The sequence below is a fragment of the Heterodontus francisci genome, chromosome 7, assembly GCF_036365525.1.
Source record: "Heterodontus francisci isolate sHetFra1 chromosome 7, sHetFra1.hap1, whole genome shotgun sequence".
In the NCBI taxonomy this organism is placed as follows: Eukaryota; Metazoa; Chordata; class Chondrichthyes; order Heterodontiformes; family Heterodontidae; genus Heterodontus; species Heterodontus francisci.
In genome coordinates, this window is record NC_090377.1 from 38396693 (window position 1) to 38417427 (window position 20735).

A 20735-nucleotide genomic window follows, 5' to 3' on the forward strand; every position below is an offset into this window, starting at 1 on the left:
GACCACCATGTGAAATGCCTTAGGATGTTTGCTATAATAAAAATGCGATATATATGCAAGTTATTCTTTATTTTCTCTATTGATACAAATAACTGTAGGGACAGTTGTGTATGCTTTATTGTGTGGTACTCTTAATCAATCACCTAAATTTTCTCCCAATGCTACTGTCACTATTAACCACCCGATTGTACTTTGTCTAAAATGCACTTTCCATACAACCCAAATTCAGAATAACTGTTTTTTTCATAATTCAAGTGAACAAAGTACAGAAATTTCACACATCCATCATTTTGTTTCATTGTAAAGCTGGTGACAACAGTAATAAGAATAAACACAGAAATAACATTAGCCATAATGAATCGGCACAGTGGCGCAGTGGTTAGCACTGCAGCCTCACAGCTCCAGGTACCCGGGTTCGATTCTGGGTACTGGCTGTGCGGAGTTTGCAAGTTCCTCCCTGTGACCGCGTGGGTTTTCGCCGGGTGCTCTGGTTTCCTCCCACACCCAAAGACTTGCAGGTTGATAGGTAAATTGGCCATTGTAAATTGCCCCTAGTGTAGGTAGGGAATATGGGATTACTGTAGGGTGAGTATAAGTGGGTGGTTGTTGGTTGGCACAAACTCAGTGGGCCGAAGGGCCTGTTTCAGTGCTGTATCTCTAAATAAAAAATAAATAACACTGACTTCCAAAGAATGTATTTTCTGATGCTTGGTGTCTGATACTGCTTCCATGAGGAAGATTGGACTTGATAGTGGATTGCTATTTATAATGAAAGCAGGTTTAAAAGTTGGCTCTAATAGGACCGGAGTTAATGGTGGTTCTTTGTCAATAATAGAAGATTACACTTAACAGCATCATGTAACCAAATGTGCATCAGCAGTTATTCAACTGTGCTCTGACTGACCAAGATCACGTGATTTTATTTCTTACAATGCTCGCAATGCTAGCTGTAGGCTGCCACCTGCTGCCTTTCTTGAATATCATCTTGAAGTTAGTCAAAATAATACACACTGGCATAGATTTTCTCAGTGAAACTATAGTCCAACATTTCAGAATTTTATTTTAAAAAGTTATTTTTGTTAATTATCAAAAATTATGTCGGCAAATCTCTGAGAAGTACAAAAACAATAGGGATGTAATAGTGGGGGATTTCAACCACCCTAATATTAACTGGGATAGAATTAGTGTGAAAGACACAGAGGGAGCAGAATTCTTAAAATGCATCCAGGAGAACTTTTTTAGCCAGTATGTAGCAAGGGGGCAGTTCTGTACTTAGATTAGTGAATGAAGTAGGTAGGTGGAAGAGGTATCAGTTGGGAAGCTGGTGGAAATGATCATAATTTAGTGAGACGTGGATTAATCAAAGACAGACCGTACAGATTTGTTAAGGGCAGGTCGTGTCTGACTAACATGATTGAATTTTTTGAGGAGTTAACAAGGAGGGTCAATGAGGGTAGCACATTTGATGTAGTCCATATGGAATTTAGCAAGGCTTTTGATAAGATCCCACATGGCAGACTGGTCACGAAAGAAAAAGCCCATGGGATACAATGCTAAGTGACAAGTCGTATCCAAAATTGGCTCAGAAGCGGGAAGAAAAGTGTAATGGACAATGGGTGTTTTTTGTGACTGAAAGGCTGTTTCCAGTGGGGTTCTGCAGGGCTCAGTACTAGGTCCCTTTCTTTTTGTGGTATATACCAATAATGTGGACTTGAATGCAGGGGCTATGATTAAGAAGTTTGCAGGCGATCCAAAAATTGACTGTGTGGTGGATAATGGAGAAGAAAGCTGTAGACTGCAGCAAGATATGGTGGAACAGTGGCAAATGGAGTTCAATCCAGAGAAGCGTGTGGTAATGCATTTGGGGAAGGCTAACAAGGCAAGGGAATACACAATAAATGGTAGGATACCAAGATATGTAGAGGACAGAGGGACCTTGTAGTGCATGTCCACAGATCCCTGAAGGTGACTGGAAAGGTGGATAAAGGTGGTGAAGAAGGCATACGGGATATTTGCTTTTATTAGCAGGGCATAGAATATAAAAGCTGGGAGGTTATGCTGGAACTGCATGAAACACTATTTAGGCCACAGCTGGAGTGCTGCATGCAGTTCTGATTACTGCACAATAGGAAAGATCTAATTGCACTAGAGAGGATACAGAGGAGATTTACGAGGCTATTGCCTGGACTGGAGAATTTTAGTTATGAGGAAAGATTGGATAGTCTACGGTTGTTTTCTTTAGAACAGAGGAGGCTGAGGGGAGATCTATTTGAAGTGTATAAAATTAAGAGGGACCTAGGTAAAGTGGATAGGAAGGCTCTATTCCCCTTGGTTGAGGGGTCCATAATGCATCACTGAGCAGGTTATTGCTAAGCAAGTGCCGCTTGATGGCACTGTTGATGACACCTTCCATCACTTTACTGATGATTGAGAGTAGGCTGATGGGGCAGTAATTGGCCGGGTTGGACTTGTCCTGCTTTTTGTGTACAGGACATACCTGGGCAATTTTCCACATTGCAGGGTAGATGCCAGTGCTGCAGCTGTACTGGAACAGCTTGGCTAGGGGTGCAGCAAGTTCTGGATTACAGGTCTTCAGTACTATAGCCGGAATATTGTCAGGGCCCATAGCTTTTGCAGTATCCAGTGCCTTTAGTCGTTTCTTGATATCACGAGGAGTGAATCGAATTGGCTGAAGTCTGGCATCTGTGATGCTGGGGACTTCAGGAGGAGGCCGAGATGGATCATCAACATAGCAGGTGACCATTCAGTATCATGCCTGTGCAAGCTTTTTGAAAACACAATCTTTCCGCATAGCACTGTAATGTTTTGTTTTTTTAAGTATGTATTCAATTCTCTTTCGAAAGTTACTACTGAACCTGCTTCCACCACCCTTTTAGACAGTGCCAGGTCAGCAACATGTCTGTACACGGACACCAGTGTCCATGGTAAAATATTTTGAGATCCGTGATTGGTAATTTCAGCAACCAAAAATTTTCCATTGGCTTCTTCTTTCCAACCAGATTTGTTGTAAAAAAAAATCGCAACCCAGTTTCACAGCTGACAGGTGCTGGGAGCGGGAACAGCAATTTCTGAACTTTGGACAGATTCAGGGTTTTCTTGCTGCTTCTGATTTTTTTTTTAAAGCCCACCAAAAAATCCAAATCTGTCCGAAGTTCAGAAACTGCTGTTCCTGCTCAATAATGGTCAGGTGGGAGGGAGGGAGAGAAGGAGAGAGAGAGTGAGGGGGGTGGGGGGGTAAGAGAGTGGGGGAGAGAGAGAGTGTGGAGGAGAGGGGGAGAGAGTGTGGGGGGAGAGAGAGTGGGAGGGATAGAGAGAGAGTGGGGGGCAGAGAGAGAGAGAGAGTGGGGGGGGGAGACAGAGAGAGAGAGAGAGAGGAGAGAGAAAGCGGGGAGAGAGAGAGTGAGCGGAGAGAGAGTGGGGGGAAGAGAGAGAGAGAGATGGGGAGGGAGAGAGAGCGGAGAGAAAGGGGGAGAGAGATGGACGGAGAGGGGAGACAGAGGGACACAGGGAGGGGATAGCGATTGACACTGAGAGGGGAGAGAAAGAGATCAAGATCACATCTGACAGCTGGACATCTATCTGGATTCTCCACATTACTGCATCAAGTGTGTGGGCAGACATTGTGCAAGCAAAAATAATTGCAGGTATCTCACTAAATAGGGAGAAATGTGTTTTAATTCGGACTGTGTTTTGATGGCATTAGGCTGGCTATACACTTTATCCACAGATTAATTTCCTCCATGTCCATGGCTGAGTCAATAATTTTGTCAGATGTCCATGGTGCTCTATGCTGGTGCCTATCCCTGGACCGTGCATTTCAGATCACAACAACTCACTGCAGACAAAACAATTCTTCTCATCTCTCCGCTGGCTGTTTTGCCAATTATCTTAAATCTGTATCCTCTGATTACAGAACCACCTGTTTCCCCTACTTAGTTTTTCCTGTTTTACGCTGTCAAAAACCTTCAGAATTTTGAACATCTAACTAAATCTCCCCTGAACCATCTCTGCTGTAATGAGAACAATACCAATTTCTCTAGTGACTCCTCATAACTGAAATCGCTCATCCCTTGGTATAATTCTAGTGAATCAGCTTTGCACCCACTCCAAAGCCTTGACATGATTAGATTTTTTTTTAGATTAGAGATACAGCACTGAAACAGGCCCTTCGGCCCACCGAGTCTGTGCCGACCATCAACCACCCATTTATACTAATCCTACACGAATCCCATATTCCTACCAAACATCCCCACCTGTCCCTATATTTCCCTACCACCTACCTATACTAGTGACAATTTATAATGGCCAATTTACCTATCAACCTGCAAGTCTTTTGGCTTGTGGGAGGAAACCGGAGCACCCGGAGAAAACCCACGCAGACACAGGGAGAACTTGCAAACTCCACACAGGCAGTACCCGGAATCAAACCCGGGTCCCTGGAGCTGTGAGGCTGCAGTGCTAACCACTGCGCCACTGTGCCGCCCCTGAAGTGTGGTGTTCAGAATTGAGCACAATATTCTAGCTGAGGCCTAAGTAGTGATTTATAAAGGTTTAGCATAACTTCCTTGCTTTCATACTCCATTTAAGTCCAGAAATAGTTTTTTAGGATTAGGCAAATCAAACAAATGGTGCTGGTACTAAGGAAGCCCCAAAGGCGTAAAAATGGCGCACTGCATTGCTGGCCATGTTGGGCATGGGCCCCCATGATGGGAAGAGCATGGGCATGCAGTGCAAACACCGGTAGCACAGGAGTGTTCGGATCATGACGTCAGTCAGACCTTCCGGCTGATTTGGCACACGTCTTCAAACTTCACCACACAGGTTCAATGAATGCCTGTGCTAATCACACCCAGCTGAACATGCATTCAGTTGCATGAGGGACCCCTCACTAATGTTATTTAAAGGGCCAGCCAACCAACTTGCAGCTGAGGTACTTTCGTAGTGGTCTGCTGCTTCCTCTATACACAGCCATCATGAGTCCACAGCCAATGCCACCTCGGAGAAGGAGGAGGAGGAGGCAGGGCAGATGCATCTGGGAACCCTTTGCGCCAGTCGGGCTGTCTGAGAGCACCTGCACAGATTCTGACGCCCATAGGAGAACTTCCCTTTACCACCATGACTCCACCATTCTCCACGTGACCACGCATCTGAGATGCCTTGTCACAGAGTCCCCTTGGCCAAGATCAAGCAATAAAAGCCTTCAACAATAACCTTACCATAGCATCTTTATTCAAAAACATGTCCACTTTTACGAACAGAAATAAACTATTCACATTTGTGCATTCTTTAGTGGTTGTCTTGCGGGTGCTTTTGTCTGTCCTAGTACTCCTACACAGAACTACCCCAGTGGCTGCAGCATGGCTGGTGGAAGGCTGCTGACTTTCATTGGGAGTAAGTGCAGATGGCATTGCAAAATGACCTCGAGCAGCTCTGGGCCTTGAGGGCCAAGCTTTGGAATGCACCACCTAAATGGTGAAAAGCTAAACACAGTGGAGGTCTAAGGAGACTTGGAGTCTCGGTATCCAAATCATTAAAATGTTATGAACAGGTACAGGAAATAATCAAAAAGACAAACTGAATGCTGACCTTCGTACCTAGAGGAATAGAATACAAGGGTGTAGAAGTCGTGTTTCAGCTATACAAATCCTGGTTAGACCACACCTAGAGTACAGTGAGCAGTTCTGGGGTCCTCACCTTAGGAAGTCTTGGAGGGAGTGCAAAGTAGATTTACCAGAATGATACCTGGACTCCAAGGGTTAAATTACAAGGAGAGGTTACACAAACTAGGGTTGTATTCCCTGGAATTTAGAAGGCTAAGGAGTGATTTGATTGAAGTTTTCAAGATATTAAGGGAAACAAATTGGGTAGATTGGGAGAACCTATTTCCACCAGCAGGGGATTCTAGGATTAGACGGCAGCATCAAAAAATTAGAGCCAGATCTTTCAGGAGTGAAATTAGGAAACACTTCTTCATGCAAAGGGTGGCAAAAGTTTGGAACACTTGTCCACAAATGCCAGTTGCTGCTAGATCAATTGCTAATTTTAAAACTGAAATTGATAGATTTTTGTTAGCCAACGGCATCAAAGGATATGGGACAAAGACAGGTATATGGAGTTAGGTTGCAGATCAGCCAAGATCTTACTGAATGACAGAACAGGCTCAAGGGGGCTAAATGGCCTACTCCGGTTCCTATGTTCCTATCTTTTTCTGGCTTGCATCTGCCATTGTGTGGGATAGAATATGACAACATATATAAAGTGGCAACATACACATTTTACTTTTACATTTGCACATATTGTCTTATCATTTTGGGCAATATAAACAGATCGTGTTGGTATATTTTTATTAAGAAACAAATTCAAATCTGCCTGAAAAATCACTGATAAAATTACCCCAAGCCTCGGATCATGCCTAGGTGTTAGGCTTAATGGGCTGAATTTTTAAAGTCTATTGGGATCGGATGTAGGTGTGCGCACTTTGAAGATCACATTCTCGGAGTTTGGCATTGGGTCTCGCTGCCCCCAGAAAAACAAAGCTATTTTTAAAGGGACTCCAGGAGGGAGAGAACGTCAAGCCCATATGCCTCCAATTAATTGCCCGTTGAGCTCATTGAAGAGCTCCTTAAAAGGCTTATTGGGAGTAGTTTGTGAATTTCAATGGAAGGGCATGGGGAAAACACCATGTCTGGAACATGGCAGGGTGTAGAAGTCATGAACAGTGCAAAGGGCTATGGAAAGGGTTGATTCACATAATGCAGAGGTCCAAGATAAAGCTCAACTGCTCAAAAAGTGCCAGAGAGTAGCTATTGCTGCAGCTGCAAGACTTGCATTTGTCAGTAATGAGTGTTAATAATCTGGAGAGGGATGTGGGGTTGCTGGCATCACTTGGGCACCTGGGGTTGAAAGGGGAAGGCCTGGTGATCAAAGGAGCAGCAGCTGAGGGAGTTCAGATGAGAACAGGTTACTCTGACATTGGGCAGAGCAGCCAGGATGAGCTAAAGCAGATGCAACCTCCTGGACAGGAGGAGGGCAGAGAAGCACAGCGGGGGATTGTAAGGAGAAGAAGGTGGTACCCAACACATCGGGTCTACCACCCAAGAGTCAGCTACCTGCAAATACCTGTGCATTAGAAGCTACACTTATCCAGGCAGATGGTCTCGGGGCCTGTGAGCTCTGAACCACAATAACTTGAAGCCTCACAGCCCCCGCATGGCAGTCCCTTACCTGCAGTCATCAAGATCACCATCACCCTGAATTTCTATGCAACCAGTTCATTCCAGGGATCAGCAGCAGACTAGCTGGCATATCACAGTTGGCATCTCAGCATGCCATCAGGTAGGTCATGAATGCCATCTTCATGAAGGAAGGGCATTACATCCACTTTGACACAGATGGGCCAGTGGGGGCACGGAGGGCTTTGGACTTTGCCATCATCAATGGATTCCCTCAGGTCTAAGGGGTCATCGACTGCACCCACATTGCCATCAAGGCACTGACAGACCACTGAAAGGGCTACCACTCATTGAATGTCCAGCTGGTCTGTGACCACAGGAAGCAAGATTTGCATGTCTGCACCTGGTTCCTAGGCAGCTGTCATGACTCCTTTATCCTGTGAGAGTCCCAGGTGCCCCACCTCTTCAGGCCCACAGCCAGGCCGGAATTTTACGTGTCCCCCCAGGCAGGATCGGAGGCGGTGGGGGGGGGGCACAAATAATTGCGGTAGGTGGCGGGGTGGAAGGCCCATCACCTCACCCAGCAATCTTCCTCAAGGTGGGATAGGCTGATGATGGCCTTCCCGCCAAGAGGCAAATTGAGGCCCTTAAGTGGCCTATTAAGGGTCAATTAAAAGCCTCTTCCTGCCGCCGTTGGATCTTACCAGCAGTGGTTGGGGGTGGTGCGGGAAGGGGGGGGCTTCCAACACGTGGGGAGGGCGCCTTGTAAAACGAGGCACCCTCTCTGCAGGCTTTGTGGGGTTGGGGGGCCCTCCATCGTGGGAGATTTGTGGCCCACGGAGAACCCCCACTGGCAGCCTATTCACCCCCTGGGAACCCCCTCCCCCAGACCGCAAGAGCACCCCCCCCAAACCCCCTCACTGGGGCCTTCCAGACTGGCCCCGGCGACCCCACCTCACCTACCTCTTCTCTGGGGTTCCAGTGCTGGGTTTGGGTCCAAGGTCTCTGCAGTACTGGCAGTGGCCACTGCTCCTGGTGGTGCTGCCAATACGGCTGAGCTGCCAGCCCTGTGATTGGCCAGCATCTCGGAGGCAGGATCCCTATCCCCTTAAAGTCTTTGAAGGGATGTGGAGCCCACTTCCTAAAACTTTGACAAAAAAAATCCAAAGGACTGCTCCAGCAGTGGGGGTCAGGGGGGGTGGTGGCATTGTTGGGGAAGGCAGACATGGGGTTCCCCCCCCACCCTCCTTTTTGGCCCGGCGCCAGGAGCCCAGCCTCCAGCACAAAATCCAGCCCCCAGACTCCATGGGTGGCTGCTGGGGGATAAAGGTTATCCCTTAAAGAGGTAGCTCCTGATGTCCATCCAAAACCAAAACACAGATGGAAGGAGGTAGTACAATCAGAGCCATCTCCTAACATGACCTGCAATGAACAGACCATTGGCTTCTTGAAGATGTTCTTCCATTGCCTTGACCAGTCAGATAGTGCCCTCCAGTATCCTGGTCGTCTGCTGTGCCCTGCGCAACATGACAGTGCAAAGAGATCCTGAAATGGATGAGGAGGAGGAGCTGGAATGCCAGTTCACCTCAGAGGAGGATTGGGAGGAAGAAGAGTGGAGGAAGGACTCGCTCAAGAGGTGGCCAGCAACCAGGCAGCGGAGGACGCCCAGCAACGCCGTCCCAGACCTCAGGATGAATTTCAAGCTGGCATGGCAGCAAGGGCCATGCTGATTCAGCAGCGCTTCATCTGATTTTATATAACAATATAAGGCAGGAACTGAAGAATTTGGATTGGGGGCGGCTGTTTGAGGGTAAATCAACATCTGACATGTGGGAGTCTTTCAAATGTCAGCTGATTAGAATCCAGGACCAGCATGTTCCTGTGAGGAAGAAAGACAAGTTTGGCAAGTTTCAGGAACCTTGGATAACGTGGGATATTGTGAGCCTCGTCAAAAAGAAAAAGAAAGCATTCGTAAGGGCTGGAAGACTAGGAACAGACGAATCCCTTGAGGAATATAAAGACAGTAGAAAGGAACTTAAGCAAGGAGTCAGGAGGGCTAAAAGGGGTCATGAAAAGTCATTGGCAAACAGGATTAAGGATAATCCCAAGGCTTTTTATACATGTAAAAAGAGCCAGAGGAAATGGGCGAGGTACTAAATGAGTACTTTGCATCAGTATTCACCAAAGAGAAGGACTTGGTGGATGATGAGCCTAGGGAAGGGAGTGTAGATAGTCTCAGTCATCTCATTATCAAAAAGGAGGAGGTGTTGGGTGTCTTGCAAAGCATTAAGGTAAATAAGTCCTCAGGGCCTGATGGGATCTACCCCAGAATACTAAGGGATTAAGGGAAGAAATTGCTGGGGCCTTGACAGAAATCTTTGCATCCTCATTGGCTACAGGTGAAGTCCCAGAGGACTGGAGAATAGCCAATGTTGTTCCTTTGTTTAAGAAGGGTAGCAAGGATAATCCAGGAAATTATAGGCCGGTGAGCCTTACATCAGTGGTAGGGAAATTATTAGAGAGGATTCTTCGGGACAGGATTTACTCCCATTTGGAAACAAACAAACATATTAGCGAGAGGCAGCATGGTTTTGTGAAGGGGAGGTCGTGTCTCACTAATTTGATTGAGTTTTTTGAGGAAGCGACAAAGATGATTGATGAAGGAAGGGCAGTGGATGTTATCTATATGGACTTCAGTAAAGCCTTTGACAAGGTCCCTCATGGCAGACTGGTACAAAAGGTGAAGTCACACGGGATCAGAGGTGAGCTGGCAAGATGGATACAGAACTGGCTCTGTCATAGAAGACAGAGGGTAGCAGTGGAAGGGTGCTTTTCTGAATGGAGGGATGTGACTAGTGGTGTTCCGCAGGGATCAGTGATGGGACCTTTGCTGTTTGTAGTATATATAAATGATTTGGAGGAAAATGTAGCTGGTCTGATTAGTAAGTTTGCGGACGACACAAAGGTTGGTGGAGTTGCGGATAGTGATGAGGATTGTCAGAGGATACAGCAGGATATAGATCGGTTGCCGACTTGGGCGGAGAAATGGCAGATGGAGTTTAATCCGGACAAATGTGAGGTAATGCATTTTGGAAGGTCTAATGCAGGTGGGAAATATACAGTAAATGGCAGAACCCTTAGGAGTATTGACAGGCAGAGAGATCTGGGCGTACAGGTCCACAGGTCACTGAAAGTGGCAACGCAGGTGGATAAGGTAGTCAAGAAGGCATACGGCATGCTTGCCTTCATCGGTCGGGGCATGGAGTATAAAAACAGGCAAATCATGCTGCAGCTGTACAGAAATTTAGTTCGGCCACACTTAGAATATTGCGTGCAATTCTGGTCGCCACACTACCAGAAGGACGTGGAGGCTTTGGAGAGGGTACAGAAGAAGTTTACCAGGATGTTGCTTGGTCTGGAGGGCATTAGCTATGAGGAGAGGTTGAATAAACTCGGATTGTTTTCACTGGAACAACGGAGGTGGAGGGGTGACATGATAGAGGTTTACAAAGTTATGAGCGGCATGGACAGAGTGGATAGTCAGAAGTTTTTTCCCAGGGTGGAAGAGTCAGTTACTAGGGGACATAGGTTTAAAGTGAGAGGGGCAAAGTTTAGAGGGGATGTGCGAGGCAAGTTCTTTACATAGAGGGTGGTGAGTGCCTGGAACTTGCTGCCGGGGGAGGTGGTGGAAGCAGGTACGATAATGACATTTAAGAGGCATCTTGGCAAATACATGAATAGGATGGGAATAGAGGGATACGGTCCCCGGAAGTGCAGAAGGTTTTAGTTTAGGCAGGCATCAAGATCGGCGCAGGCTTGGAGGGCTGAATGGCCTGTTCCTGTGCTGTACTGTTCTTTGCTCTTTGTTATCTCCCTCCACCCGACCCCTTTCGGCTGATGACCCCAAAACTCACCTTCCAGCATAGAGAGCTATCATAGCACTATGACCCATAACTGCGAGGTTTCATTGCCAGCCATGAGCATGCAGAATGAGGATTCCCATGCCAACATCACAAGGCATGGACACATAACATTCCCAGAGCTCCAACTCCCCCCACTCGCACTACAATGCTACATTCCTCTTCTGAGATGAAATATCAATAACACACATATCAGAGTGATAACATAAATAAGTTATATTGTGATGACAACAAAAGAACTGACAAATGTGTGGAACAGCACCCAGGTGATCCATTAAATGATTTCAACAGTGTGGCTCCTTCCTTTCTCTTCCACATATACGGGTGCACCCAGTGTGGCAGAGAATGAGGTGGAGACCTGCTGCCTCGTCTCTGCCTCTGGCTGAGATGCCTTGGCTTCCATCCTCATCTTAGAGTAGCCTATGGGGGGCTCCTCCACAGGCTGCCATGCCTGCATTATTGCAGGGGCTGCCTTTGTCACAGGGCCTTGGCACACACCTGGTTCTTGAGTCAGAGGGGACGAGGGGCTGAAGGGTGATGCTGGTGCCCTTGCAGGGTGGCCCCTTTATCTACTGCATTGACCGTCTCAGCCCTTTTCTGGCATCCTTAGATGCTGGATGAGGCCACTGACTGGGACACAGCTGGAATCCCACTCCAAGAACCTCTGCACCAACAGCAACACTGAGCAGCCTATGCTACATAGTGTCTCACATATCAGCGCGCTGCTCCTGCACCTACTTAAAGTGGTGCTGCATATGGATCTCCAAGAGGTTGCCCAATCTCTCAATGGAGGAACTCAAACAATCGAATCCCAGAGCCATGACAGATCACGTGCATTGAAAGGACTCCTCCATTGCCTGTCCAAGGCTCCTCAAGGCCTCAGGAAACTCTAAATCTATCTGCCTTTGGTTCTGGAGGAAGACCCTCCTTGTTTGTGACACCTGAGGCCCAGCATCTTAACCCTCCAAAGCATCACTGTGTCTGTCCTCCGTCTTCCCAGGAGGACTGCCCACAGCTGACTTTGCCTCCCCCTCCCCCTCCAGCTCACTCGTGATGTGAGGTTCACCCAGTTCTCCCCTTTCTATGCTAATCTGGGGTCCAACCGAAGTGAATGTGTCTGCGCTGGTGGAAGGTGCTGAGGTGTGATGTGACGGTGGAGGTTCCGTGGACGTTCCCCCTCCCAAACCACCTGCTTGAGCAGGTCAACTTCGCTCGCCGCCTGCAACTGGCCCTGTGGGAAATACAAGAAAATGTAAACTCACCAGGTGCCCCAGTAGAACCATCCCCTCAGATTACAGTGGTCTGAAATCCATAGCACGCATTGGGCAGGAGCCTCCTCTCAAGAAAGCCTCACCCAGTGACCCCGTTGTTCATGGCCTCCCATCTCACCATCCCCCACTTGATGCCTCATGAACTCCTTGGTGATCTCCAGTGCTGCCTCCTTCATTGGGGTCAAAATGTGGAGTTGGGTCACTCCACTACCCGTTCTGACCTTCTCTTGAGTGTTATGGGCTCTCCTCTCCTACAGGATGAGAGGAAAATGATCCATAAGTGGGCTGCCCTCCCTCATCTCTTCCAGCACGAAATGCACGTGGGCTGATGTTCCCTTCAGTGATGTCCCTGCTTGACAGTCGCCCCATATGTGAGGGTGGCTGCATCTCAGTTTTGCAACTGTACACTTGATCTGACAATGTTAGGGAGAACGATGGACATGCTGTGAGGTCATTTCACTTGTATTCTTGTGCTTCGCGAGTTGGTGCCCAATCAATCCAGTGCTGCTGGCCACTCGCCTTACCAGACTGCAAGAGGTCATTGAAACTTTTCCTACACTGTAACTGGGTCCTTCTCATAAGTCCCATTGGCCACCTCTGTCCAAGTCCTCTTGGTCTAACTCGGCAGATTTTTCCATCATAAACACTGCTCTTCTCTCTGCTACTGCGGAGAAGTGGCTCCAGGGAGAGATTAGAAAAGCAGGGTGCCAGCTGGGGATCCATATTCCTGCCAACATTAGCCCTCCGATCTCCCTGCTGCTGCATTTCTGAAGGCAAAGGCAAGTACAGTCTTGGCTGCCATTAGCCTTTTAAAATAGCCCTCTGTAACCTAGTCGCACCTCCAGGATGCTTCTGGCACCGTAAATTGGATGCCAGACTCAACCCTGGGCCAATTAGGCTCTTTATATATGAAAATAGCACTAACGCGGCATGGGGTCGAGACCCAGAAACATTCAGGGCATCAGGGATCTGATCCCGCAACGAAAATTCCAGCCAATATGTTTGCCCTTGGATTATGTTTTATCATTAATAAAATGAATATTTTTTGAATCAAGAATTTTCTTTACAGATTGATAATATTGGTAAGATGATTATAAAAAGTGACGGATGAGTATACAGGATGTTCTGTAATTTTTTTACATTCTGAATAACATCCTGTAAAATTCAAATGGCCATTCTGTGAAGGAAGTTTCTGTTTTTAGAATTAATATTTAAATTTCTTATGTCACCATGCTGTCGGGGTATGTTGTTGTTTTCAGCAATTAAAGGGTTCATTGCATCTCATAACAGTAAGGGAAACTGTATGATCCTTTTTACAAGTGCCAGCAGCATGTTCACCAAACCCTCTACTTTTGTGTATCCATTTAGGCAACAGCAGTTACATCTCTTAAAGTAGAGCCCCAATCTAAATTATATTAACAAAAAACATTACAATTCTGACCATTAATTAAAATTCCAGTTTGATGTTCTAAGGTTTGAACTCTGAATGTAGGCATTCAATGTATTGTCATTTATTTATACTGGTTTCCCCTGTTCTCAGTGGACTATCGCACTGGTCATATCATGGGCTTTAATATTCCCCACATTATCTATCTAGCTGATCACCCAACAACATAATCACAGGGATTGGTAGTATTTATCTGGAGGTACTAAAAGGGATACAGAGAAAGATTTATTAAATGCTGACAGTAATCATATGGAAGTTGATGAATGCTAAGTGTCACTAGATTGGTGGAACCACTCAGCAGGTCTGGCAGCATCTGTGAAAAGAGAAGCAGAGTTAACATTTCGGGTCAGTGACCCTTCTTCGGAACTGACCCGAAATGTTAACTCTGCTTCTCTTTCCACAGATGTTGCCAGACCTGCTGAGTGGTTCCAGCATTTCTTGTTTTTATTGCAGATTTCCAGCATCTGCAGTATTTTGCTTTTATGTCACTAGATTGGTGACAGTCTAATGTAGAACCCATAATTTGAAAAGGTAGCACAACAGACTGAGGTAAGTACAGCCAATTAGACATATGTCAATGGCTGGTAAAATAATAAAGCAGAGCTTTCAGCTTTGGCAGGGACGTATAAAGAACAGGTAGTATCAGATCGGCTGCCCATTATATGCATAATTTTCCATTCCATTGCACTCATTTGCTCCCTGCCGAAGCTGCAAGTTTCACCCATAGCATCAATTAGCAGGAGTAAATGTGCAAGTTACCTATATGATAACCTTTTAAATAGCAACAGCATGGCTTTAGAAAATGAAGGACTATTTGAAAAACCTCCATGATCTTTTGAGGAAATGGTATCTCAAGTGGACTGTACAAAGCCTTATGATGTGGTGTCCTTAGACTTCCAGAGAGCCTTGACAGAGCTCCACATGAATGGCTGCCACCCAGCTTAAAGTGGTGGTAGTTCCCAGAAACAACAACAACTGAATTTATATAGCACCTTTAACATAGTAAAACATCCCAAGGTGCTTCTCAGGAGCATTATAGTATTATCAAAATTTGACACTGAACCACGTAAGGAGATATTCGGACAGATTGTTCTATTCTGGAAAGCCAGTGGGTGAAGGATGATACTGGAGCCAATCTTTACTCAGTCTTATATTTATTTACAAAGTGACGCATTACCAGCATACGCCTCCTAACTCAACCACACCATAGTTTCAGTTAGTGTCTTTTTATATGTGCCCAAGTGAAACCCAATTAATGCCCTCCACCTGCACATAATTAAATACAATTGATATACAATTAACACAGATGACCAAAAGCTTGGTCGAATAAGTAGATTTTATGGAGGGTCATAAAGGAGGAGAAAGAGGTAGAGAGATGGAAAACCTGAAAATGAAGGAAGGAAGGATCAAGTATATGCTAGCAGAGTGATGGTAGGGTGCAGGAGTGGTACTGAGTGAAACGTTCCAAAGATCATTGTTCCTAATTTGAACAGTGACTACTGGTTAGGTCCAAAATAAACTGGTTAATTACACAGGCAACATTAAACTGAAGCAATAGAAAGTGGTTGTTGAGTCTACAGCAGCCAAGAAACTACACAATAAGCTAGATAAAACATACAAGTGGGCAAACCGTGGCAGATGAAATTCAGTGCAGTTAAATGTAACTTATTGCACACTGGAAGAAAAAATTGGCAGTACATTTATTCTATTTATGGTGTTAAAATAGCTAAGGAAGAAATCGAAAGTGATCTAGAGTTAGCAATAGACTTGACATTTGACATTCCCAGTCACTGTGACACAGTAATCGAGAAAACAAATAGAATGCTGAACTACATCAGTTGAGTGAAATTCATAGATGTCATGTGAAAACTTTACAATACTCCTGTCAAACTTAAACTTGAATACTGGGCCCTGTCACTAAGACACAAGAGAAATGTTCAAACACTGAAGGTAATACAAAAAAGAACCTAAGGCTGAACCCTAGTGTCAGAGAACTGATTTATGAGGACTATTGGAAAAAACAGATCTCTCTATAGCCTCCAAAGGAGGTAATTCAGAAGGAACCCATGGAGACATATATTAGATATAGAGAAGGTAAATCTAGAATACTACTTCAGATTAAACTGGACAAGGAGAGACAGGCTGAAACTGGTAAAAGGCAAATATCGGTCTGATGACAGAAAGGTTTTCTTTGTATAAAAATGTGATAAACATGGAGTAGAATTTTCACTAGGTTAAGCTCATGGTGCAATTTGCCCGAAAGATCACAGAATTTTAAGTACACGTTATGTTCAGTGTAAATCGAGTTTCTATGATCTTATGCGATGGTTTAAAGAAACAGTGTGCCAGAAGCTGGTCCTGCCAACAAAACTGGTCACGCTTTCAGATCAAATTGATCACCATTGTGAGTTTCAGCTTATTGCGTCAGTTTGTGGGTCGTTGAGCAGGATGTTAAAATTAAGCTTTTTTGTAGGCACAAGGGCACTAACAGGCATCTTTCAAAAGATTTTAAATATTAAAAAATATTTGATTTACTAGAAAACTGACAACTGTATACTAATGAAATTAGATATATACTAGGTGTATTTCAAAGTCATTTTCAATTATGTAAAATCGAGTTACTCACACGTGATAGAGTTTTATTAATAATGTTTATTTTTACAGATAAACCAATTTTCAGCTGTATTCATAAAAATGTGCCAGGTTACCTATCTCAAATATGTCATGGAATATTCTTTAATGCAAAAGAAATTATGTTCTAAAACACTGCCGATTACTCTGGTTCATGGATAATTTTACATTTGGCAATGTGCAAATGGATTTGAGCAGAAACTTGAGCAAAAAAAAAATCAATTCCATAAACCAGTGCTATTTTGAGTAAAATCTGCGGCCAGTTTGCTGTTTGTGCCCAAAGCATAAACCAAACCCATGTAGTGGACTCCTGAGTAGGGAAATGGAGGCAAAAGCGCTGATTGATGCTATGAGTGTATTTTTTTCTGGATTGATAAACTATGATGATCTGAGCAAGAATAACTTTATCATGAAGATTTTGAACTTTTGAGCACTAGCATTTAGTAAGAGCTATTAACAAGCAATGAAAATTTTAGTGATTCTGTGTGGATATCAAGAACTATGAATTCTGCTGGAGTTTAACAGATATACTAAAGCAAAAATTCACATCCCATCATCTCCTGCATTATTGCCGATGATTAAATATAATGGCGTGTTAAAATTAAATATGTGGTCCTTGGTAGTCTCTGTTTCCTGGAGAAAATGATTTGCAAGTATTGCTATAAATAAATGATTCTATGCAGAATTTCTATACATATTTTGTGAATTGCTTCTTCTTACTTCACTGTGTACTGAATACTACCTGTTCCTGGGTTTATGTGCTGCTCCTGAGTAACTGTTCTTGCCATCTTTGCTTGATTAGAAATAAAAGGACTACATTTTATTTGTCATTAACACTTCGGAATTTACAACGGATGATTAACAACATGCCTTTGTAATTTGTGAATCCATTGTAATTAGCCATATGCCATTGGTGACAAACATTATTAAATTAAATCTTGCATGTGATTTATATTAACAGAAAGACTGTGTAATTAAATGTAAAGAAGATCAGTTCCAGTGTAAGCATAGCCACTGTATTCCTGTCAGGTGGCATTGTGATGGAGAGACTGATTGTCTAGATGGTAGCGATGAAGAAAACTGTGAACAAGGTAACTGAAATAGCTTAACATTTATTTCACTTTTATCCATTTAATTTTCAGCTTGCATTAGAATGATATGTGCCTAAACAGAATATACTACTATATGAGTGAGCCTTGTTTATTGCCAGGATTTTATGGCTATGCTTTGACATTTTATGCAAAGTAAATTCTGTTGCCATATGGTAGGTCCTTGGTTGATAGTTTTATGTCACCACTTTGAATGCCTTCAGAGCCAGATGTTTCTCATTGTCTGCTACCTACATGAGGGAGTTTAAATTCCTCAGTGTGTTTTGTTCGTGCACAGTTTGAAGTGGTCACATTAACTTGCGAACAACTTAAAGGTTGCTAGCATGCTGTACAATATTAGTAACAAACTAATATAAAATCCCTCTCTTTTATTTTACTGAACATACTAATTCATTTTTTTGAACAGGTTAATGCCTTTGTTAAAATAGTTGGGCGGAATTTTCCATACAATGCATTAGTGCATGCCTTGCTACCATTACACAGTGCAATGTCAACAACATAACGATGCAGAGGATTGATGACTTTGTTAAATAGTATGCACCAGAATAACCTAGTCAGCGATGCCCACATCCCACAAACGAATATAAAAAAAATTAATACACATATGTTAACCAGTATGCTAAAAATAGCTCATAGAGAAATGTTGTCACATTTCACTTGGGGTGAAGAATGAAATATAATCATAAAAAGAGTGAGCAATGATCAGTTATCAGAATAGATGGTCCTATTTCTTATCCAACCAATTTTGTCATGGTGATTCCCACTTCAATCTAGCCAACTGAGCAAATTGCAGACCTGCAGTTTCACAATCTTTGTTATCCTGGCAGGAGAATCGCAGCAACAATGACAGACTGCAAAAAGGAAAACTGAGGAAGAACAAAACCATTCACTATCTGAAAAGGAAATGGAGTTCATACATTTTACACAGTTTACACACTTAGTTTGCACCAAGATTTGGAACAGTACAAAAAAAAAGTATCATCAACATGAGAAACAATTTTATTCTCCTTCAATAAAAGGTCTCAGTCACAAAAAGAACAAACTATGCAACAATACAACCAGATTCTGAGAATTAATGGCAAAGTTTGAGAGGCAAAATAGCCCTATTTTTTGCTGGAACTATGGAGATAGGTGGTCTTCGATGGAAAGGATATGGAGTGAAAAACGCAGCTCGTGGCTGAATAGCACAGCAAGGTTGAGAAAAATCTAAAAAAGAAAAATACTGTGGATGGTGGAAATCTGAAATAAAAGCAGAAAATGCTAGAAATTCTCAGCAGGTCTGGCAGCATCTGCAGAGACAAACAGAGGGTTGGATTTCTCGGTGGTGACTGAAGTCCCACCAGGGGGGCTGAAAGTGGGAGCCGACCCCACTCCGGCAGGCAGTGGGACCCTGGGGCAGCATTTTGTCTGCGGCAGCCAATTAACAGTATTTTGCCTGGGACAATTGATGACAGTGGTCCGCACCCGAGAGCTGCCAGCCCAATCAGAGGGCCAGCAGCCGCGGCAATGCCACTGCTAGCGATGGCCACTACTGAGGCTGCAACACGAAGGAGAGGGTGCCTCAATAGAAAGGCGCCCTCAAAGAGTAGGTAGGTTTTTATGAGGAGGCCGTGGCCAGGCAGACAGACCCCGGCAATTGGAATTGGGATGCGTGGAGCACCTGTGGCACATTACCGGGGACAGTCATTGCCACTGGGCGACCCCTCCGTGGGTCATGGAAGTGTTCCCGGCTGCACAAGCTTGAGCTCCGGGTTTCAGAACTCAAGCAGTGGCTGGAGTCACTGTTGTGCATCCGTGAGGTGGAGGGCTATGCGGATAGCACTTTTAGGGAGGTGGTCACATCGCAGGTTGGAGCATGCAGGCAGATAGGAAATGGGTGACTGCCAGGCAGTCTATGAGAACCAGGCAGGTAGTGCAGCAGGCCCCTGATATGATCTCACTCACTAATAGTTTTTCCATTTTGGATACTGGTAAGGGTGATGGTTCCTCAGAGGAGTGCAGTCAGAGCCAAGTTTGTGGCACCGCAGGTGGCTTAGCTGCACAGGAGGGGAGGAAAAGGAGTGGAAGAGCAGTAGTGATAGGGGATTTGTTAGTTATGGGAACAGACAGGCGTTTCTGCGGCAATAAATGTGACTCCAGGATGGTGTGTTGCCTTCCTGTTGCCAGAGCCAAGGGTGTCATGGAACGGCTGCACAACATTCTTTTGGGGGGTTAGAGGGGGGTGAACATCCACATTGGTACCAATGATATAGGTAAGAAGGGGGATGAGGTTCTGAAAGCAGATTTTAGGGAGCTAGGAAGGAGATTAGAAAGTAGGTCCTCAAAAGTAGTAATTTCAGGATTACTCCCAGTCCCACGTGCGAGTGAGCATAGGAATAGGAGAATTGAGCAATTGAACACATAGCTGGGGAACTGGTGTAGGAGGGAGGGCATCAGATTTCGGAGACATTGGGACCAGTTCTGGGGCAAGTGGGACCTGTACAAGATGAATGGCTTGCATCTTAGCAGGGCTGGGATGAATATCCTCGCAGGGAGATTTGCTGGTGCTGTTGGGGAGGGTTTAAACTAAATTGTCAGGGGGATGGAAACCTGAGACGGAGCTCAGATTGGAGGGAAGCAAAACTAGTAACATGTCAGGGGTGTGTGAACCAGGAGCAAGTATCAGAGAAGAATACCAAGGTGCACAGAATACTGGGGGAGATAGATAGCACGAGAGTAGGGAATAGTAAGTTATTAGGCGGGGTCAGAGTAAGGGAGAAAGTAATGAAGTCTGAATCAGGGTTAATGTGCATGTATGTGAATGCACGGAGTGTGGTTAATAAGACTGGTGTGGTACAGGTGCAGATTGCCATGTGGAAATATGATGTTGTGGCTATAACAGAGACCTGGCTCAAAGAAGGGCAGGACTGGGTGTTAAATATTCCTGGATACAAGGTGTTCAGGAAAGATAGGAAAGGGAAAAAAGGGGGAGAGGTGGTGGTATTGATTAAGCAGAGCATTGCAGTGCTGGAGAGAAGGGATGTCCCAGAGGGGTCGAGGACAAAATCAATTTAGCTAGAGCTTAAGAACAAAAAATGTGTGTTTACGTTGCTCAGTGTTGTCTACAGGCCACCAGCTAGTGGGAAGGTCGTGGAGGAACAAATTTGCAAGGTAATTACAGAGAG

General features: G+C 44.8%; 1 protein-coding gene across 4 annotated transcripts in view; it reads left to right on the plus strand.

Moving 5' to 3' along the window:
• LOC137371926 (low-density lipoprotein receptor-related protein 1-like) overlaps positions 1 to 20735 on the plus strand; it is a 1827029-nt gene that overhangs the window by 1651071 nt on the left and 155223 nt on the right. For all 4 annotated transcript variants that reach the window (XM_068035008.1, XM_068035009.1, XM_068035010.1 and 1 more), the window contains exon 70: positions 17424 to 17553. In XM_068035008.1, coding sequence (XP_067891109.1) covers positions 17424 to 17553 — 130 coding nt within the window. The remainder of the gene's footprint in view (positions 1 to 17423; positions 17554 to 20735) is intronic.